This window comes from Leguminivora glycinivorella, chromosome 8, assembly GCF_023078275.1.
Source record: "Leguminivora glycinivorella isolate SPB_JAAS2020 chromosome 8, LegGlyc_1.1, whole genome shotgun sequence".
In the NCBI taxonomy this organism is placed as follows: Eukaryota; Metazoa; Arthropoda; class Insecta; order Lepidoptera; family Tortricidae; genus Leguminivora; species Leguminivora glycinivorella.
The window spans coordinates 25,766,965-25,788,137 of NC_062978.1; the positions used below are offsets into that span (position 1 = coordinate 25,766,965).

Genomic DNA, 21,173 nt, shown 5'->3' on the forward strand with positions numbered 1-21,173 from the left:
TCAATTAACATTCAGTATACAAACGTTTATTGGGGAATCCCCGATGCTGCGTGTAGCGTGAAGAGGCGGTGGTGTTGCCAACAGTAAATAGTGATAACTACCAACTACAGATTTCATAAATGTTTCTTTTATAAGACCAGAAATTAAAGTTATTTGACTAAATTCGTTTAATAGTTAACATTAAGTCTAAAAAACCGTATAAAAGTATTAACTACTTTGCAAATTTTGAGATTTCATACTTTAGAAAAAAAACATACTCCAGGAAAAAAACTGTTTTTTTTCACGGTTTTTTTTCATGTTTTTTTTCAAGCCAGAAAAAAAAACCGTTTTTTTGCAACCCTATCCCCAACAGATGGCAGCATCCGGCGTCCCCGGGGTGACGTCGACGGCGGTGAGCTACGTGCGCTCGGCGCTCATGCCCGACGCCACCAACGCCGAGGCGGCCGCCGCCTTCGCTAGGCTCATACACTCCTCGCTCAAGAGCAGGTCAGTACACAGCTCCTGTTGCCATGGTAACGTCGACAGCGGTAACAGTATGCCAGTGTTGTGAAACAGAGATTATTCGAATAAAACAGGGAGGGGTGGCGGCATCTGGTGTCCTTGTAATGTCGACCGACAGTGACAGTGACAGGTTGCCAACCCATAGCCCATATCCCACAGTCAATTTCTGTCTGTCAACGTAGGCACATCTCGGACACTGGCGATCAAATATATGAAAGAGGCGCGTTCCTAGCACACATTCTAAGCTTGTGTAGGTGAACGCGTACCATGCTTGTATGAGTGAGATATGACAGGTTCACTGTTCGCGTTTTTGACAGGCGGTAACTGTGAGGTAACCGAGAGGGGGTGGGCGGCGCTTTCAGCGGGGAGCGGGAGTGGCCATACTGTACGATAGTACTATTTATTATACTGTGACGTGGGTGTCGGACACAGGAGGAAAGGGGGTGGTGAAATTCATAATTCGCCACCGAGATGTAAAAAAAATGACATTAACATTTACATCTATTACAGGTTCACGCCTATAAACTTCTTCCTGCACAACCTGGCGCAGTTCCGCGCGAGTGGCGACACCAACACCAGCTCTTCGGAACTACTGTCCTTCATGCCCAGGACTTACACGTAAGCATACATACATACAATCACGCCTGTGTCCTATGAAGGGGTAGGCAGAGCACATGAAACTACTCAGGTTTCAGTGCCACTCTTGGCAAATAAGGGGTTGAAAGAAAACGAAACTGTGGCATTGCAGTGACAGGATGCCAGCCTCTCGCCTACGCCACAATTTAACCCATATCCCACAGTCGCCTTCTACGACACCCACGGGAAGAAAGGGGGTGGTGAAATTCTTAACCCGTCACCATTAGGGCATAACGACACGGGGACGTAAGCATATAAAGATAAATCTAGTTATTTTGTCACTCTAACTTAAAATAAACTTTACCTATCACTTATCTGTAATGAGAGTTTTGAATGATTCGCGGTTATTTTACGTGATTACCTTTTTGATTTATCGTGATCATGATGCATGCAAGTGCATCGAAATATCGGGAGCTCGACAAAAATCAAAAAGGTAATCACGGTCTATATCCCGGTCAATATAAGTTTAACTTATCTGTAATGTTCAATTTCCGTATTTCTTGTTTGTCGTATTTGTTGTTTAACGTAATCTTTTGAATTGAGTTCAATTACATGTGTGTCGCTTTACTTCAAACTCGGGTAAATCCATTCTGCTTTAAAGTTGATTAATGATTATGTATACAAATATATCGTCACTACTTTTAAAAAAACTTGTATCTTCGTCTGTCAATGAAAAAAAAAATTGTAGTTAGTATGTATGGAATGCATATAGACTTACTGCGTTTTAACTTTGAGGAACAGCGTGAGATACGAGATTTTTTAAAAGTAGTGACGATATGTAATCTGAAAAAAAAAATGCTGAATGGATTTACCCCAGTTTGAAATTAAGCGACACATGTGGTCTGCGATTTCCAGAGCCCGGAAAATCCATAGCAAAACAAAAGACTGTCGCAATCAAACTAGGGTGCTGTGTCTATTATAAATTTACAATGAGGTTGATTAGATTACCTCTTTGTCACCCGACTACGGCCAAGCTAAAAGGAAAGGGTTATTACTTACTTAATATGCAGAAATATAAGTAACGTTGATAATATAGGTTACGTTGTATTTTAGATGAAATAATAACACATATAAAACAAACCCTTAACTTACTACTCGTTTTGCGTTTGGCGTGAATAATTATAAAATAACGTACGTACCTAAACATATCGGTATGATTTTTTTTAGACAAAACTTACTCGATATCGATAAAAAAATGTTTCTCACCCTAGTTTGATTGCGACAGTCTTTTGTTTTGCTATGGATTTTCCGGGCTCTGGCGATTTCTTACTTTAGTGGCTTAGATGTAATCTACTATTTATTTCCAGAATGGCGCAAGAAGGCCGCCTAGTCAGCGTGGAATGTCTCGGCTTCGAGAAACGCTACGACCCAGAAAAGCATTACGTCTATGCGCTCCGCATCTACCGGCAGGGCCAAGCCACGCCGTCCGTGCTATACCGGTCATACAAGCACTTTACAGAGCTGTACCAGAAAATCTGTCTGCACTTCCCGCTGGCTAAAGTTCATAGGTAAGTGGCTTTATGGTAAAGTATTTAATAAAAATAGATAATGGACAACAGGGCCAAGCCACGCCGTCCGTGCTACACCAGCCCCTCCATACTTGAAGTCGCGCTTGATGTATGGACTCGCGCGCGACAAGGCAAGTTGTACTAAAGGGTCAGTTGTACAAACACTTAACTGAGATGTACTAGAAGATCTGTCTGCACTTCCCGCTGGCTAAGTGCGTTTTCACATTATCATCAAATATCATTTCACATATCAAAGGATTTCAAGATTATCAATGTTGACGGCTTAAATGGACCTACATCCGATATCGGATCGGATAATGTGAAAACGCACTAAAGTTCATAGGTAAGTAAAAAAGCATTAGAAGACTGGATTATGGACATATTTCTTCATAATTAATGAAAACGCAATTTTGAAAAAAAAAAACAGCTGTGATGGGTACTTACCCATCGATCGATCTCGCTCGGTAAATTAAAAGCTACGATTATGGAAAGCACTACTGGGTCACGAAGTGAACCACTAACTCAACAATCTTCTGTAGCACAAACAAAACCCGAGAAAAATACTTATAAAAACTTTAATGTTACATTATTCAAACTTCAGTATTATTTTTAACATTTTCCTGCGCTTTATCAAAGCTTAGCTGCAGATCCAGCACCATTTGTTTTTGTCTAGACCCGCTAGCCACAGGATTCCTGCTCATCTGACTCCGGTGCTCCGAAATCATGTCCCAACTACTACTCTCTATTGGTTTACTAAAACTGGTATTCCCTGTAGAATCGTTCCTGTTCACATGTTTCTCTGGCTTAACTTGTTCAGTATAAGGCGGTGGGCCGCTACTACGGCTGATAGAACTTTCTAGAGTATTAGTCGCTACTCTTCCTAAAGGATTCTTCTGCGGTTCTTTAGGCACTAAAGATTTAGTCACAGTCGCTTGCGGCAACGCTTTTTTACTCTCCTTCTTCCTTGCTTTAACATCTTTCGCCTGCTGTTCGGCTATCTTCTTATCTCGTTGTATTCTTAACTTGTCCTGCTTCGCTTGTTCTTGAGCTTTCTTCTTTTCTTCCGCTAACCGCTGCTTCTTTGCTTTCTTTTTCTCTTTATCTTTTTTATCATCTTTTGCGTTCTTTTTCGCATTCTTATATAAAACTGAGGATCCTCTGTTATTAGAAGGTCCGCCTCTAGGGTCAGTTGAGACATTCGGTGAACTCTTTCTAAGTTCTGGAGGTAGATTATAAGGTTCTGTTAAGTCGTTGGCACTTTTTGAAGTCTTTATTGTTTCTGTACTGGGTGGCAGCTTTACCATAGATGGCGTTAGTTTTTTTGGCGGATCTGCTATACTGTTGCGTCCTGTAATTAAAATATTATGGTTTGTTATTATTTCAGTGTCATTGCACAGGTGGAAAGATAAAGGTTAGTAACAGATACTTGATTATCTGATTACATATCTGATTAGATGAGAACGGTATTTTACCTGAACATGTACTACGGGTAATAATAGTAATAATGCACTAGCCATAATATTCGACTGTTTTGGCATTTACGTGATGAGTCATCATCATCATCAATTTAAGAGATATTCTCTTGTCGGTGGAGTATTTCCCAGCTTTTTCTTTGTCGGTGGAGTATTATGAGTAATTCATATAAAATAAAAGGTTGGACAACCTATCGTTTCTGATAGTCTATGTGGGTGTATATCTATTGTTCAAACGCACAGTCAAAGTTAAAAAGAGCCATTTTGCACCTTGTCAAGGACGTAGTACACGAATGTGACATGATTCACATGACAAGCAACTATGGCCTATGGGTTGGAAATAAAATTCTTTGACAGTATAATTTTCTGACTGTTTCATGAAACTCTAAAACGTTTTCTTGATATACTATAAAAAATAAAATAAAACAATAAATATTGGGAGACACACACAGAGATCAACCTAGACCTATATACATATTACATACTTAATATACATAGAAAATTATCCATGACTCAGGAACAAATATCTATGTTCATTATCATCACAAATATTATATTATTTGTGCCGTTTGTATATCCGAGGTCTTATATAGAGAGCACGTCGTAGACGTCGCATCGGACCGATAGATGGCGCCATCGTTCGTTGCAAGTCGCTCCGGCGTCACACCGCCGCGATGTTGGTAGTCCCGTTTTCCCCACCTGCAACATAAGGCTCCTACGCGCCCCCACCCGCCACCAGCCACCCTCATTGTTTCGTCGAACGCCGAAGTGACCGGTTGTCGCGTATTCCGTTCGAACATTTTTACAGCATGGTGTCTCGAAATTAATCTTTTAGTTTCTATTTCCTTGTTACTTCTGGTCAAACCAGAGTTATTCGTGTTTTTATTTAAAAAGTGGCTTATAACATTTCGGAATTATGAAATTTTTCAATTTCATCCGTCAATTCTTTCTTCCCTTTTAATTTACGCTCGTTCGTCTTGAATAATGAGATATATTATGCCTCGCTAGCGATCATTATTCGTCTTTCGGGGTTCTCACGATAGAAATGAACGAGCGGTGCTTTATGATTCTACCCACTTTTTTTGTAAGAAAGTTCCATGCTGCAAAAATCGTTACCGTTAATCAGTTTTCTTTTTAAAATTCGCATTTCCGAGACTAAAGTAGGAAGTGTTATCCGCGTATTAAAAGTTTCGCGCGAGAATATAAGCGGTAACGTAGGTAAGTTGCTCCGCCGGGGACCACGTGCTCCGGGGACCACGTGCTGCGCGACCTGCGGGCTGCGGCGGCGGCGGCGACGGGCGCGGTGGAGGAATACCGCGCTCCAAGGAGGTTTGAATTTCTCCGACGAATGGGTGAGCAGCTTCATATTATTTTAGAAAGAACATGTTCGGTTTCCGATTCGGTGCGGAGGACGGCGGACACGTGTCGGCGCCGAAACTTACTGTAGCGCTGCGATAGCGCCACTGACCGCGGCAGTGTTGTCCGCCGCGTCGGCGCCGCCGAAGTTGCGTAGAAGTTGCCTCCTCGTTAACGATGGCCATCTCTGCGGTGCCGCCGAACAACGTTGTGGCCGCCACATAGGCGTCGCGTGCGACGCTGTAAGTATGTCTGCTGCTGCCCCGACGCGAGCGCCGCGCCGTTAGTGATCTGTCGTCAATATGCAGGCTACCAGCGCGGCCACCTGCCCCCGCCACAACGCGACGAGCCTGCTGAAGCTGTCCACCAATATCGCTGGCCGCCACGCTTATGCTGGCGCCTCGATGGTGATGCAGAGCGTTCGTCTGCCGTGACAACGCCGCGATCCTGTTGAAGCTGTCCACCAATATCGCTGGCCGCCACGCTTATGCTGGCGCCTCGATGGTGATGCAGAGCGTTCGTCTGCCGTGACAACGCCGCGATCCTGCTGAAGCTGTCCACCAGTATCGCTGGCCGCCACGCTTATGCTGGCGCCTCGATGGTGATGCAGAGCGTGCGTCTGCCTTGACAACGCCGAGAGCCTGCTGAAGCTGTCCACCAATATCGCTGGCCGCCACGCTTATGCTGGCGCCTCGATGGTGATGCAGAGCGTTCGTCTGCCATGACAACGCCGCGATCCTGCTGAAGCTGTCCACCAGTATCGCTGGCCGCCACGCTTATGCTGGCGCCTCGATGGTGATGCAGAGCGTTCGTCAGCCCTGACAACGCCGCGATCCTGCTGCTGCCCACCAGTATCGCTGGCCGCCACGCTTATGCTGGCGCCTCGATGGTGATGCAGCGAGCTCATCTGCCGTGACAACGCCGCGATCCTGTTGAAGCTGTCCACCAGTATCGCTGGCCGCCACACTTATGCTGGCGCCTCGATGGTGATGCAGCGCGCTCATCTGCCGTGAAAACGCCGCGACCCTGCTGAAGCTGTCCACCAGTATCGCTGGCCGCCACGCTTATGCTGGCGCCTCGATGGTGATGCAGAGCGTTCGTCTGCCGTGACAAGCCTCAGTGGTGATGCGGAGCGTAATACTGTTAACCGCTGCACAGGCGTCGCAATCCTTCTGCTGCGTCTGCCGTGACATCGCCGCAAGCTACTTGAAGTTTTCCACCGGTGTCGTCGGCCGACACGCTGATGCTGGTGCCTTGATGTCGCCTCGATCGCACGAGGTAAGATTGCAGACGCGGCGACCTTCATCGCGCCACCGAGCGCAATACTGCGGCTGCCGCGAAGGCGTCGCTAATTTTCCTGCCGCGTCTGCCGTGACGACGCCGCGAACTCTGTTGATGCTGTTCACCGATGTAGCTGACTGTCATGCTGGCGCCGGTGCCTCCCGCGCTGACGGCGGCGACCTCGAGAGGGCCACCGAACACGATACTGCGTGACGCGACAGGGGCATCGAAGACGCCTTTCGAGCTGACGACGGCCGTCTCAATCTCACCGCCGAACGTAACATCGTCTGCTGCAGTGACAAGCTGGTAAGATTGCTGATGTGGTCCCTTGGTACTGCTAGCCGCCACGCTGATAACGTCCGTCGCGCCTAAGATGTCACGCTCACCGCGAGCACTGTCTTCCCCTACAATGGTGCCACGACCATATCCGGGCTCCGTCTGCTACGGTATCGTTGCAGACTCTGTTGCTAACCAGGCTGATACTGCCCTCCAATGTGACGCCGGGCGCCGCTATCAGCTGACATCCCGTACACTATGGTATCCACTCTTCTCTTTCCAGTTCCCGTGAAGTACTTCGACAGTATTTACACTCTATTTTGACCAATGACTCCTCCGTCGCCGAAGTGAGAACAGATAAATTCTAAAGATGCTACGTCCTAACGTGGCTTGGCCACCCATAGTTGAACGAGGTAAGACGTCAATAACCGGACGAGAAGCCGCACTGCTGCGAGGGTGTCCTGAAGATGTTCGCGAGCTATCTAATCGGAGAGGCGCCTCGCGAGACGACCCTGTGATTCCTGTACGTCGCTCATTGTGTAGGTCAAAGACATCGTAAAGGTTTGCGGAATTTAAAAAAAAAACTCTTTCAGAATGTCCAGATCTGAATTCGAGCCAGCGTGCTGCATCCTGAGCGTGCGTCTGTTTACCGGGCGGACACCAAAACCGATCGGTAATCTGGCCGCGGGGTTCCAAGTACACGACGATTTCCCGGAGGCTTGTGGCGCTTCCTGTCCATTCGAGAGATTAACTTATTCGCCGAGCCTCTAATAAACAAATTGGGAAAAATAAACCCGCTTCGCCTTAGTGAACTTGAGATTCCAGCTCAAAGCGAAAGGGGCCAGGAACTCAGGAGGACTTCAGTAGTTATCATCTGGCTCGACTATACTGAATTAATATAGTGCTTGATTCGATCGTAGAACCTGATTTCATCAATTTCACAACTTTCGTAGTCTACAGAGGAAGGTTGCACCGCTGCAGTTTCCAGCATTACCTCGTACAGCTGCCGATAGCTGTAGGCCAATCGCTCCTGTTTTGCTTGCATTTGCAGCCCGATAAGACCTTCAATAATCGGAATATTGTACAAAGTAAAGCTCTTCCGATGGAAAATAATCTTCAACAGGCGGTGGCGCTGGCGACTGAAGTGACATGCAGCCGGATTAAGGTTCGCATAGCACTATATGCTATGCACAGTTCGGTTGTATGTTATGTTATGCTGTACGATGGCAGGACTACATCTCTTCTGTTACGAGTAACTACGAAAGTAACTGCTGACTCCAACAGACTGTCGTACGAGGTCAGTATGCACCCCCTGGGAGCCAAGTAAGTGACCTTCGGTGACCTCGCCTTCTTCTGCTTCGCCCGTCATCGTACCTCTTCGTCTGCGAGAGCCCTGCATTACGCCGTACAACGGTACGTATTAAGCCTCCGCCACACATAAAGCGCATTCCGCTTCGCTAACGCTACGCTATCAGCGCGCTGAATGCGCGCGCATTCCGCTCGCGTCCCGCGCGCGTTGCGCTCGCAATCCGCGCTCGTTAGTTCCCGCTAGTGCCCACTGGGCGCAACGCCAGCGTTTGTGCGGTGCACCGCCATTATTGCGCTCCGCCTACGCTCTCAAAGCGCGCATGTGTGGCGGTGTTTTAATTCACTCCTTGACCTGCTACCACGACGTGTTCAGCAACCACCAGCGATGCGACACGGACGTCACCTCTCAGTCTACACTGTCGACCTTCATTGCACGAAGTAGAAATACGTCGCATCGGGTTTTGGATTAGGTAATGGATTACCCTAAGAGTCAATGACTGACTTGAAGAAATCGACTGATACCTCCGTCCAGTGTAGTAGCAATCGACAGCGCTCGTACTTTTCATCTTCTAGGCTAGTTTTACCGAGCGATCAGTATCCTCAAATGCCCTCACTAAAAAGAGTTCAGAGTTCAGGAGTCTCGCTTGTAACCGCGCTCGCTTGACGCGAAATAGTCTGATCGAAAATACCAGTATCGTAACAAATAGCCCTCGGGCGCGTGAGTGATGACCTTTTTCTGTGTTTGATATGGACGTAAGACGTTGGACTTTAAATAGTCATATCAAAGCTAATATTGATTTAGATAATTTTTACAAAGGGTTGACAAAAGCAGTATCAATTACGTTACCCTGCTACAGTACAGATAGTTACACTACTTTTACAGTTAATTTCCACACTTTGTGTCTGAAATTGGGTTTATAATAACCTGATAAAATAACGTGTCTGTTAATAATAAAAGTGTATCTAAGGTTTTTGTATCTTGTTCAAGTCAGCCTCGCCTACAATGTATAATAATGTCATTTCTCTAACTATTCGCTGACTAAAGCTAAACGTCATCACGAAAATCTCTTTAGGCGTTTCTGGCACCGAGATATTCGCGGATCGAAGGCGATTTCGACTGATACATCTGTCAAATCGGTTCAACAACCGATTCACTTATTCTTCTATGCTATGCCAATAGGGCTACCAAAGGCTTGCGCGCCAGCTGACTCGCCACCAGGAGATAATAAACAGGTCTCTATATAAGACCTCGGATATACAAACGGCACAAATAATATAAAAATTTTACCTTCCAATAAAATTGTTATTATTTTGCCTGGTATATCCGAGGTCTGAGTGATGCCTTCCTGGTAGGCTTAATATACCGTCGGCACTTCTCCTCAACAATGAGGGTGGCTGGTGGCGGGTGGGGGCGCGTAGGAGCCTTATGTTGCAGGTGGGGAAAACGGGACTACCAACATCGCGGCGGTGTGACGCCGGAGCGACTTGCAACGAACGATGGCGCCATCTATCGGTCCGATGCGACGTCTACGACGTGCTCTCTATATAAGACCTCGGATATACCAGGCAAAATAATAACAATTTTATTGGAAGGTAAAATTTTTATATTAAAAAATAAATCACAAATGCCCTCCCTCAGTGCCCTCACCGGGATTTGAACCCAGGACCCAAACATCGGCTTATCATTAGCAGACTAAAATTGAAAATAACGTTTTAGTTAAGCATTCAATTACCGAAGAATTCTTCCCTATGTGATCTGTAGGCCCCTCCTGTAGACAGGTCCGGGCCGCTGTCGTACACTTCCCTGCGGCGACTGCCGCCGCTGAAGTTTAGCGACGCCTTCCATCCTCCGAACTTGAACATTATCTACCTCGACCTAAAACATATCGGGCTACATTCAGTTTTAGGACGAAGTTTAATGCGGATGCTGTTTTGTACCTACGCGTTTGACGAAGCCTGCGCAGTGGATTTGGATGATGGTTTGTATGTTTTGGATATGAGGATATGAAATAAATGATTACTGTTTTAGGTGCATGTTATATTTCTCTGAAGTGAAATGTATAATTTCTTTGAGAAAATAAAGATCTATAAACCTAATATACTGGCTGCAAGCTTTGTAAGGCTCATTTACTCTTATGGTATTATTTTACGACTTGTTTTTGACAAAAAAATTACCTGTGTTACTGATTAAGGCACTGGTCCCACCAGAGACAAGTAAGCGATGAGAAAAAGATAGTCGCACTCGTGTAAATAAAAGAGAGAGCGAACAATTTATAGTTCATTGTCGAGGAATTATCGTGTCTGTTTTATTTACTCGGGAGCGACTATCGTTTCTACGTTTCGCTTTTGGTGGGACCAGTGCCTAAGCTACTTTATTTTTTAAATGTTTTTACTATATTGGGCTTACTCATGGCGATAGCCTAGCTGAGACGAAGTCGTATACTGTCAAGGTGTTATGACTTATGATTTCTTTCGTATATAATATACAGCGTGTGTATTCCATACGGGCGAATATCTTAGTAACGATTAGTATAGGACCTAAGGAGCCTAACTACTTGTTTTTTTTTTAATAGATGAAAAAATTTTTTCATACATAATAATTCAGCACGCAATGTATTACGTCCACATCAATTAGCGTACCTACCTAAACGTCACTACGACATGACGTTTATGTCAACGTATGAAGTTGGACGGGGTACATTGCTGCTTGGTCAGATTTAAAAAAATAATTACTCTTAATTAAAAACACTTTTTAACAAAATGATTATAGTACACGATTCGTACGATCAGATACTATAACTGGATACATTATTCGCCCGTATGGAATCCACACGCTGTATTTCAAGTGTGTTAGAACTCTGACTCAAGGCTATAAGATAACATACTTGTTTAAAAACCTAAGGTCCAATTTGGAATGTATTTTTGTAATATTTCTGTGGTTCAAGTGTGAACAGGCGTCTTCTGGGCGAGCTCACTCCATCGTAAGCCACGTCTTTGCCTTTGGCTAGTCTGTGGCCAAGAGTAAGCCCATTTATAATAATAAAAAAAACTAAAAAAAGACATGTTATTTTTGTATACAAACAGGAAAACTTTTGTGCTGTCACAAAAAACTGCATACTCACGTTTTGTGTTTAAATCCTATAACGTTCTCACAATATTATTGTAACTACATATATAATTGACATTCACCATTTGTGTATGATTCGTTAGCGCGCCGATTACATTGTGGACTGATTAATGCTTATCTTATCGCGGTCTTGAATTCGCTATCGTATCGGGTCCGGCCAAATTAATCTGAATAAATACCAACGAAATGTTATCTATTCCTGTTATATGGATTAACTTTGGGGTATAAGCTACAGCCTTGCAATGTAAACCACATGTAAACCGTTTTGCATGTGGCAACTATTGAGTCACTTTTCTATTTAAAAGTGAGTGCAGATATGATAAAATAAGTTTTTTGCAAAAAATGCATTTTTGGCACAAGCTTTAACGCCGACTGTACCTTTCTTTCAACAGTCATCTACTGCTCTCCGAGACGTTTCTAAAAACTCCTTACTCTATGGGGATACGACGTTTCATAATAGAGTTCCTATGCCCATCTATCTGCTCCATCATCAGATCAGATCATTGATAACATAATATTGCATTGTCACGTGATTTACTTATACACATGTGTGCAAAATTTCAGCTCAATCGGAAACCGGGAAGTGGGTTTTTTTTAAATCTTTTTTGCCAAGCTGTAAGCATATTTAAGGCAAATAAATGATCAATCATTCGCTCGCCCTTATCCCATTAATTTGGGGTTCACAAATCATGTCTTCTTCCAGTCTTCCACACCTTTCTATCGCTCGTCATATGATCACTCACCTGCGATCATTTCATAATATATTGTCTATCTATCCACAGATTCTTTTTCATTGTAATTTCCTTCCAGATCCTTTCTAAATTCCTTTCTCGTCACATTTCTTTTATCACATGCATATACCACATTAGATTGTATTTTAATTTTCTTAAGATTGTACTTTTTGTTAAAACTAACAATTCAGTAACAGAAGTTCTTACTTTTGTGAAAATTATTATCGATTTCACCGATTCCTTAAATTGGCACGTCAATGATTATTAACATTTTCATAAAATTCCGAACAAGCGGAACAAGTATTATTTATCAGCGGAAAATAATATAGCAAGACGGCCAACTTAGATGTAACCAAAAATGACACTAGTCATCAACTCGTATAACTTTAATGGAATTCTTAATGGTTACTAAAGAATAGATTGCTTCTCCGATAGTATAAAATGATATCATTATCCTTGTGTGCGGCACTTCAAATGTACCCTGCATATAACTGCAAGACCGCCATTGTAGTTACTATAGTAGTAAATACTTGATATTATCACGCACAAACTAGATACAATTGTTAAAGAAACATTTAACAGTGTAATGTGTATTCAGATCTATACATAAAAGATATGTAAGGTCAATACGGATCATCATCATCATCATCATCATATCAGCCGAAAGACGTCCACTGCTGGACATAGGCCTCCCCCAAAGATTGCCACAATGACCTGTCCTGCGCCACCCGCATCCAGCGGATAAGTGTGTCATAAGGAGAATTGTGACTGGCCTTTTGACCATTTTACTCATTATCACAGGTGTTTTTGCGAGTTCATACCGCTGCCGCGAGTTGGTACTTGAGACTCATGATTATTGGTAAACGTATGAACCCTCAATAAACACTGATCATTGGTTAATCAGGTCAAAGGCCAGACACACTTCTCCTTAAAATAAATAAATAAATATTGGGGACACCTTACACAGATCAACTTAGCCCCAAACTAAGCAAAGCTTGTACTATGGGTGCTAAGTAACGATATACATACTTAAATATATATAAATACATACTTATATACATAGAAAACATCCATGACTCAGGAACAAATATCAGTGCCTTGTGACACACTTATCCGTATTGACCTTACTTTACAAATATAGCGACAAATAACGTGACATTTTTTATCTGTTCCCAATGCACTGTAATGTTGAATAAATTAAATGAAAAACTATTGCTTATTACAACTAACGTACCACGTACCACAGCGGGCGGGTGGTCTAGTGGTAAAGACGTTAGCCTTGTAAGCTGAAGACCCTGGTTCAATTACCGGCTCGGCCACCAGTGGGCCTTGTCGTTTTTTCTTTCATATGATATCTATTCCAATAGAAATTGCTTATTAATTGCCAATTTGTCGATGAACAGTTGTTACCTTTGAATATTTGTATGTTTAGTAAAACGTCCCACTTTGTCAGTTATCATTAGGGCGAGATTTACTTGTATCTTTATATGAATAAACTGACAATGCGGCTTTATAGCAATCGACAAAGTGGGACGTTTTCCCGTGCACACTCACATTTTTGAGTTGTTTGATGTAAAATTCGGAACAATTTCCGAACCTTTTGTGAACTGATTAACCGCATCACAATAAATTAAAGTTTTCCGCAAGAAAATATTGTTCATATTCGCGTAATTGGATGCTTTGGCAAACGAAATCCTAAACGATACCTAAGTTTCTAACACTTTAAAAAAATACTTTAAATTTTCGCGTTTCACTGGCCATACATCCTAGCCGAAACGTTAGAAAAAAGTTAAATAATGACTTTCAAATTGTTTTATTCTTCCAGTTTGCCATCCGGTCTCCACGTCGGCCGCTCAAACATCCGGCAAGTAGCGGAACGACGTTTCGGCGATGTCCAAGCGTTCCTCACCTCGCTCTTCAGTCTCGCCGACGAAATCGCTCATTCAGACCTGGTGTATACCTTCTTCCATCCACTGTTGAGGGACCAGCAAGATGTGGAACCACAGAGAATGAAGAATAGAGGTAAATATATCAGTTACTTCGCTTACACGTAAATACATGGATCGATACCTATCGAATACCTATATCGATATTGTTTTTTTAATTGCTTATAAGGAGTCCCACTGCTGGGACTCACTTTCCTTAGACTTACTTACTTACTTTGTTGGCGCGACGACCCAAAGTGAGTCTTGGCCTCCACCACAAGAGCACGCCACTTTACGCGGTCCAGAGCGACCTCTCGCCAGCCCTCGTTGACGCCGAGTTCACGGAGATCTACCTCCACTCTATCTGCCCAACGATATTTAGGATGGCCAGCCGGACGGCGTCCAGTTGGACAACCCAGATAGGCTCTCTTGACTGCCCGATCCTCACCCACCCTTATAAGTAAATTTACTTACTTTGTTGGCGCGACGACCCAAAGTGAGTCTTGGCCTCCACCACAAGAGCACGCCACTTTACGCGGTCCAGAGCGACCTCTCGCCAGCCCTCGTTGACGCCGAGTTCACGGAGATCTACCTCCACTCTATCTGCCCAACGATATTTAGGATGGCCAGCCGGACGGCGTCCAGTTGGACAACCCAGATAGGCTCTCTTGACTGCCCGATCCTCACCCACCCTTATAAGTAAATTTACTTACTTTGTTGGCGCGACGACCCAAAGTGAGTCTTGGCCTCCACCACAAGAGCACGCCACTTTACGCGGTCCAGAGCGACCTCTCGCCAGCCCTCGTGCACGCCGAATTCCGGAGATCTGCCTCCACTCCTTAGACTTCTAATGTTCCCGATTAATTGCAATACCGGTACAACTATACAACATCTGCTATAAAATATACCCAGTCGGCGTATCATGCGTCCAATTTTATCGCTTATCTATGTGGATAAAGTATCCGTCACGCTTTGGCAAGCATGTTAGTGTGAGACAGATGTCTTATCCACATAGATAAGTGATAAAATTGGAAGCATAATGCGCCGGCTGGTCGTGTTATCATTTTTTTCTTGGAGCGACCTTTCGGGCATATGCATCGTGGCACCGACTCTTACTAATTTTTACCCAACTTTGTGGATGTATCCTACGTACATGACCTGTCCAATTCCAGTTTAGCCTTTTTTTCCCAATCACCGACCTGCCTCTTTTGATTTATTTTCCACTAGCGACCCGCCCCGGATTCGCACGGGTACTATACCTACATGTAAACCTTCCTCTAGAATCACTCTATCTATTAAAAAGAACCGCATCAAAATCCGTTGCGTAGTTTTAAAGATTTAAGCATACATAGGGACATAGGGACAGAGAAAGCGACTTTGTTTTGTCTCACAAATTCCTTATATCACCAGGAGAGACCGCGGAGGCTGAGAACACCGGGTCCGGCTCACTAAAGATGTCGGTTCAGTACGCCGGCGGAGTGTTGTCCGTGCTCATACTGCACGCGCAGTCGCTGGCCGCCACCGCGCAGGGCATCCCGCCCAACCCTTATGTCAAGGTAAGTTCCAAATGAGGTTAATGGGGATTTTCAGAATTTGGGTCACCCCAATTAGCGTAAGTTGTCAACAAGAATTAACTCGCTGTCAGTTTTGTGACGACAATTAATCATGAAATCTGTCTAAAAATTTACTTTTTTCACATTATGAATGTAGATTATCGCTTAAAGTTCACGTAATTAACACAAAAATAATGTTTTTATTGCAATTTCATGCTTAATTATCGTCACAAAACTGACAGTGAGTTAAGTTTTGTTAACAACTTACGCTAATTGGGGGGTCCCAAATTCTGAAGATGCCCACATATTTGACATTTTAACACATATCAAGCTAACAATATGGGCCAAATTGTCAAAACTGAGGTTCCAAAGTTTTAAGCCTGTGTCGAGAGATGGCAGTCTATGCACTGTGATTACACATTTTACTTTGACAGTAACTCTATAATACTCATGTATCAAGCAATACTACTAACAATCTCTATATTCCCAGGTGTACCTTGTACCGGACCCTACCAAAGAGACGAAGCGAAAAACACGCGTGCTGAAAAGGAATTCGCACCCCTCCTTCATGGAAATGTTGGAGTACCGCCTGCCCATAGACGTGGTACAGAACCGGTGTCTACAAGCCACGGTGTGGCACTACGACTCCTTACAGGTAATTCTTGTAAATATTGTTTTTAGTACAGTTGCTCAAAAAGCCATAAATAGAAACCTGTAAGCCTTTATTTCCTAAACTTGGACTCCTAACTCTGACCTCCCTTTACATATATGAAATGTCACTGTTTGTCAAGCAGAACCCAGACTTGTTTCCTGCTGTAAAAAATGTTGTCAATAGACCTGTACGGCAATTCCAAATGACAGTGCCATCGCATAATCTACTAGTCAGAAGGAAAAGTGCCTACATTATGGGTATCAGAATATATAATAAAATTCCAGCATATTTAAAGACCCTTACTTATACGGATTTCAAAAACAAACTGTATAAGTTATTGTGTGATTGTTGCTTTTATGCCCTAGACGATTTCTTTAGTTTTAAGTTTTAATATTAGATTTGGTATCAACTGTTATTTGGCATTAAATGACAGCAGTCAATGTCAAACCTGTGTTTGTGCACGAAAAGGTAGCTCAGGACTTCTGTTTCTTGCATGAATACAATCTAATTTCACATGCCGAATGGCAGAATATAGTAATACTAATACTATGTTCTTGTGAATAAATCATTCATTCAAAGTGCCCGTTTTTTGGCTGTTTAGCGTGCGACACTACTTTTAAAAAAACTTGTATCTTCGTCTGTCAATGAAAAGAAAATTGTAGTAAGTATGTATGGAATGCATATAGACTTACTGCGTTTTAACTTTGAGGAACAGCGTGAAATACGAGATTTTTTAAAAGTAGTGACGATATGGATCTTTTGTGTAATTGATCTCTTTATGTGTCAGTATTATTCAGATATTACCAGGGTCGTAGGACTCGACCAAGTCATCAAAACTTATGCGACAGTGACTGAAAACTCCCATCTTGTACTTTCTCAGTATTATACATATCTCAAAATGTTGTTATTAATATGGAAAAAAAAATTGCATTTTTGTTTACTATGTCCCATTTGACTCGAACCCTATCCTTAGACTTTCGATATCTACGTGCTTGGATATTACCTGTTAGAGTTGTTTAAGTAGTAATTCGATAGTAGTTCGATTCCCGGCTTCGCCACCAGTGGGCTTGATCGCTTTTTCTTTAGTGTATGGTATCTATTTCAGTTTATAACTTATCATATCTTCTGTATTGTTAACAGGAAAACACATTCCTCGGCGGAGTGATGATACCCCTCAACACTCTACCTTTGCGTCAAGAAACCGTTGCGTGGTACCCTCTGGAATACATACCCCGGTAGCTACTGCTCGCAGGGTCCGCGCTGTGGACCGCTAGATAGGACTGCTATATTGTGGAGGTAACCGCGACTTATACAATTATACTGTAGTTATATAGAACTGTTCAAATCCCGCCCAGATTTTTTTCTTTGATTGGAGGAACTATATCCAGTAAAAGTTTGAAGACCCCGGCTCTAGCACACCGACCTTATCAGAATAAAGAAGTAGCTAATTTGATGAGAGATGAGTGGCGTCGTCCTGCTATAGAAAATTTGTATTTCGTGCTTTTCTACTAAGAATGTGGGTGTGTCAGAGTATAGATAGACACTGTCTTGTGGAAAAAATACACATTTTTAAAGTGCGTTCATTTGAATTTGCGGCTTGTGTAAAGATGTCACTGTGTATAGGTTGACAATCGGAAACGGAAAATTAATCTTTCTGTTATTTTCAAATGTTGGTTTACAGTTCAAATAGCTTTTAGTATTCAATATTGTTTGCTTGGCTACGCTGCGTTTTAGAAAGAGGCCTCGTACGGTCGAGTTCAGAAACATCGTTATAATTCAACTTGCCAAAAATATATCCACAAGTGTATAAGAAATGTGTACATAATAATTATATTTGGAAAGTTGGTTTGAAAAGATGTTCTTGAACTGTGTACACACGAAGCTAAAAATTCCCTATTAATTTCAAAAATCTCGTCGTCTTAATATTGTAATTCCATTTTGCCTCTCAAAATGCTGCAAAATCTATAAAAGTGTGTCAAATGACAATTTATGCCAAAATAATGTACTGAACTGGTAATAATCGTAATAAGAACACGAAGAATCGAAGTTCTAAATATGTTCTGGAAGTTAAATTTTCAGCTTCAGGAAAGATCGGCTCATATGTTAACATAGATAGCTTAATAGTTAAATAATATTTTAATACCTTTGCTCTTAAGGCCAGAGCACACGGAATGCGTGTGCGTAGGCGTGCACGCACATGTCACGCACGTGGTGTGACGTCTCATAAGCAGAGATCGGACAACTGGGCGCCATTCTAACAACATAAGGTTCATTATTCCGAAAACGTCATACAAATGACGCCCAACTGTCCGATCTCTGCTCATAAGGGCATTTTCAGAAATTGGAATCAAAAATTAGTGACAGTTGTTAACAAAAATTAACTCGATGTCAGTTTTGTGACGTCAATTAAGAATACAATTTGTCTAGAAACCAACTTTTTTCATGTTCTAAATGTAAATTATTGCTTATAGTTTATGTAATGAACACAAAAGCAATATTTTTTATTGAAATTTCATGCTTAACTGTCGTCACAAAACTGACATTTAGTTAAGTCCCAATTTTTGAAAGTGCTCATAAACATCCGTATAAGTATTACAACGCGCAATCCACGTGCGCGCATCTAGTGTGCACATTCCTTATGATGTAGGTAGTTGAAATGATGTACCGTTAATGTATCCTTAGTATTATATGTACGTATTCGAGAGTAGTATTTGCTCATAAAAAGGCAGCTTTATTAAAAGATATAATTGGTATTTGATAAATTTAAAGAAATGCATATCTATAAGCTTAGTTCGACGCTTGTCTTGTATGTAAATGCCGCCGAGTTATACACCCTGTTTTTATTGAATTCCGTTAACTTTAAGTGATGGTTCTTTAGATCAAATACAATTAATTTCTCTAAAAAAACTAGCGTCTTAACTCGTAATAACACGATAACCGTAAGGTTATCGTGTTATTAAAAAAATAAAAATAATTACTGAACACGTGTGTGACAGCCTTTACCACTTCCCAATGTTATTTGTTTTAACATGTGTCGTCAATCACTTGACACTAACTTGAATATTATTCTTAAGGGTATCTCACACTAACTTATTCATTTATTATGTATGAAAACGATGAAAACATTTTTTTTGCGAATTTAACTAAAAGTGATATACAGGGTGGTTCCTGATAATGAGCCTAACAACGTGTCGAATTTAACGGAAAACAAATAAAACATGGTGTATGCTATAATTGAGACAAGCTAGATTAATCTATCTACTCGCGTCATATAAAAAAAACCTTGGAATTTGTGTAAAGCCTGACCAGGAATATATGAGCATTGTCTAGAGGGCGCTGTCAATCTCGTGTATGTGGTGACAGTTGAAAATACTACGAAGAAAATAGTTCTCATGAAATTCCGCAACATGGCGCGTATAGATGTAGCGCGAAAAGAGTCTCCTTCGTATTTTTCCGGAAACGTTCGTATTTGTTACGCTAGTTCAGTCTACACTTTGTACTGAGCCTGACTGAAATACACAGAGAACCTCCTATAGAGTGGCAGTCTTGTATATTTGGTTCGCGATACGAGTCACCAGTGTTTGGGGTGCGAGGAGCGGGCGGGGAATGTGTTAAGCGCGCTGTGATTGGCCGTTTCAAGGACGGCGGGCAGTCGCGCCAGATGAAAAGGGACAGAAGTATGACTGTCCCTCTACTGACGCGTAAGTGGCCAATGTAAGTTGACCTATGCCGGCTCTGAATAAATTATAAATATGACTTATTTGTGGAATGTAATGCCGTCTGTTTTTAAATTTGAGCTTCTTGTTACCTTTCCACACCATTTCACACTACAGGTGGACATCTTTAAGGCATCAAAATACCCTTTTCCAATTTTTTTGTGCGAAAAACACGCGCTGCTTTCGGGTCTGTTACTTGGTCGATACTGATCGGGCACGGCGAGCGCCCGCGCTTATATCAGTGCAAATACTAGGAAGGCTGGCGACCGCGAGTCGTCTTGTAATAGATGTCTATAGGGGTTGGTCTGTGCTGAAATAGCATGACACGTTAACTTACGTTTCCGTAACAATACGAAGGCAAATCTTTTCGCACTACATCATTAGTAGAGATGCACCGAATATTCGGTTACTATTCGGTATCCGGCCTATTCGGCCCTTATTTTAATATTCGGCCGGATACCGGATAGTGACGCACTATCCGGCCGGATACCGGATGTGCTATTTTTGATTGAATGATTTTGGAGTAAACAAATTAAATGTAAAAAAAACAGTTACGGTTATAATACCTATAATCATAGCCCTTTATAATTAAAAAAATTAAACATTTAAACAAAAACGGACTCCGCGCAAAGTTCACTACGAATCAAGTCAAAACCTGCAAGACGCACCCCACACGCGCCCGCTCCCTGCTTAAGTTGTAGGTATTGTAGGTAAAATTCTGCTGGCCGAATATTCGGTATCCGGTATCCGGCCAAACAACTATTCGTTTCATCTCTAATCATTAGTTATATATTTGTGGTCAGTCTTTAAAATCATTTATGGACGAATCTGTTGTCTATTGTAAATATATCGAGATTATCTTGCTATAAGCCGTGATACACGAATTGTTTACGATTTTAGGGCATATCACTTTGTACACTTTCTACTTTTGTACATTTATATAATTATAGACTAATCAATTTATTTTTATTAAACTTGATGAAAATCCAAGTCCTTTGTAAAGTATGACAGTAATTTTGAGAATGAACTATGATATGATTTAATTAAAAACGATTTATGGAATTACCCGATATCTGAAAGTAATTTGGAATTACGAAGTATACTTTATAAAGGTATTAGGGCAATTATGTG

The 21,173-nt window shown here is 42.2% G+C and overlaps 2 protein-coding genes and 1 non-coding gene across 8 annotated transcripts in view; 2 read left to right on the forward strand and 1 right to left on the reverse strand.

Moving 5' to 3' along the window:
* Nucleotides 1-21,173, forward strand: part of LOC125228499 (phosphatidylinositol 4-phosphate 3-kinase C2 domain-containing subunit alpha) — a 72,074-nt gene that overhangs the window by 42,865 nt on the left and 8,036 nt on the right. For 3 of the 6 annotated variants that reach the window (XR_007177296.1, XR_007177295.1, XR_007177297.1), the window contains exons 27-33: nt 353-486; nt 1,012-1,119; nt 2,445-2,645; nt 14,022-14,218; nt 15,532-15,677; nt 16,165-16,329; nt 17,467-17,622. Coding sequence is in view for 3 of the 6 variants with exons in the window: in XM_048133084.1 (XP_047989041.1) it covers nt 353-486; nt 1,012-1,119; nt 2,445-2,645; nt 14,022-14,218; nt 15,532-15,677; nt 16,165-16,329; nt 17,467-17,565 (1,050 nt within the window). In the remaining 3 variants the exon portion in view is untranslated. Of the gene's footprint in view, nt 1-352; nt 487-1,011; nt 1,120-2,444; nt 2,646-14,021; nt 14,219-15,531; nt 15,678-16,164; nt 16,330-17,466; nt 19,383-21,173 lie in introns of those variants that run through there. The other 3 variants (XM_048133084.1, XM_048133083.1, XM_048133085.1) reach the window with 1 other exon arrangement.
* On the reverse strand, nt 3,207-11,561 carry LOC125228501. The gene is made up of 3 exons (XM_048133088.1): nt 11,456-11,561; nt 10,072-10,202; nt 3,207-3,993 (listed from the first exon to the last, which is right to left on the reverse strand). Exons 2-3 carry the CDS (start codon nt 10,199-10,201, stop codon nt 3,236-3,238), a joined length of 888 nt encoding a protein of 295 aa, XP_047989045.1. The 5' UTR covers nt 10,202; nt 11,456-11,561; the 3' UTR covers nt 3,207-3,235.
* Nucleotides 13,444-13,515, forward strand: Trnat-ugu. Its single transcript has one exon. It is a non-coding gene; the product is annotated as a tRNA-Thr (tRNA).

Coding starts and splice junctions, on each gene's coding strand:
- LOC125228501 (XM_048133088.1), bottom strand. CDS start 10,201: ATGTTCAAGTTCGGAGGATGGAAGGCGTCGCTAAACTTCAGCGGCGGC. Junction 3,994..10,071: donor ACATAGGGAAGAATTCTTCG/GTAATTGAATGC, acceptor TTTTAATTACAG/GACGCAACAGTATAGCAGAT.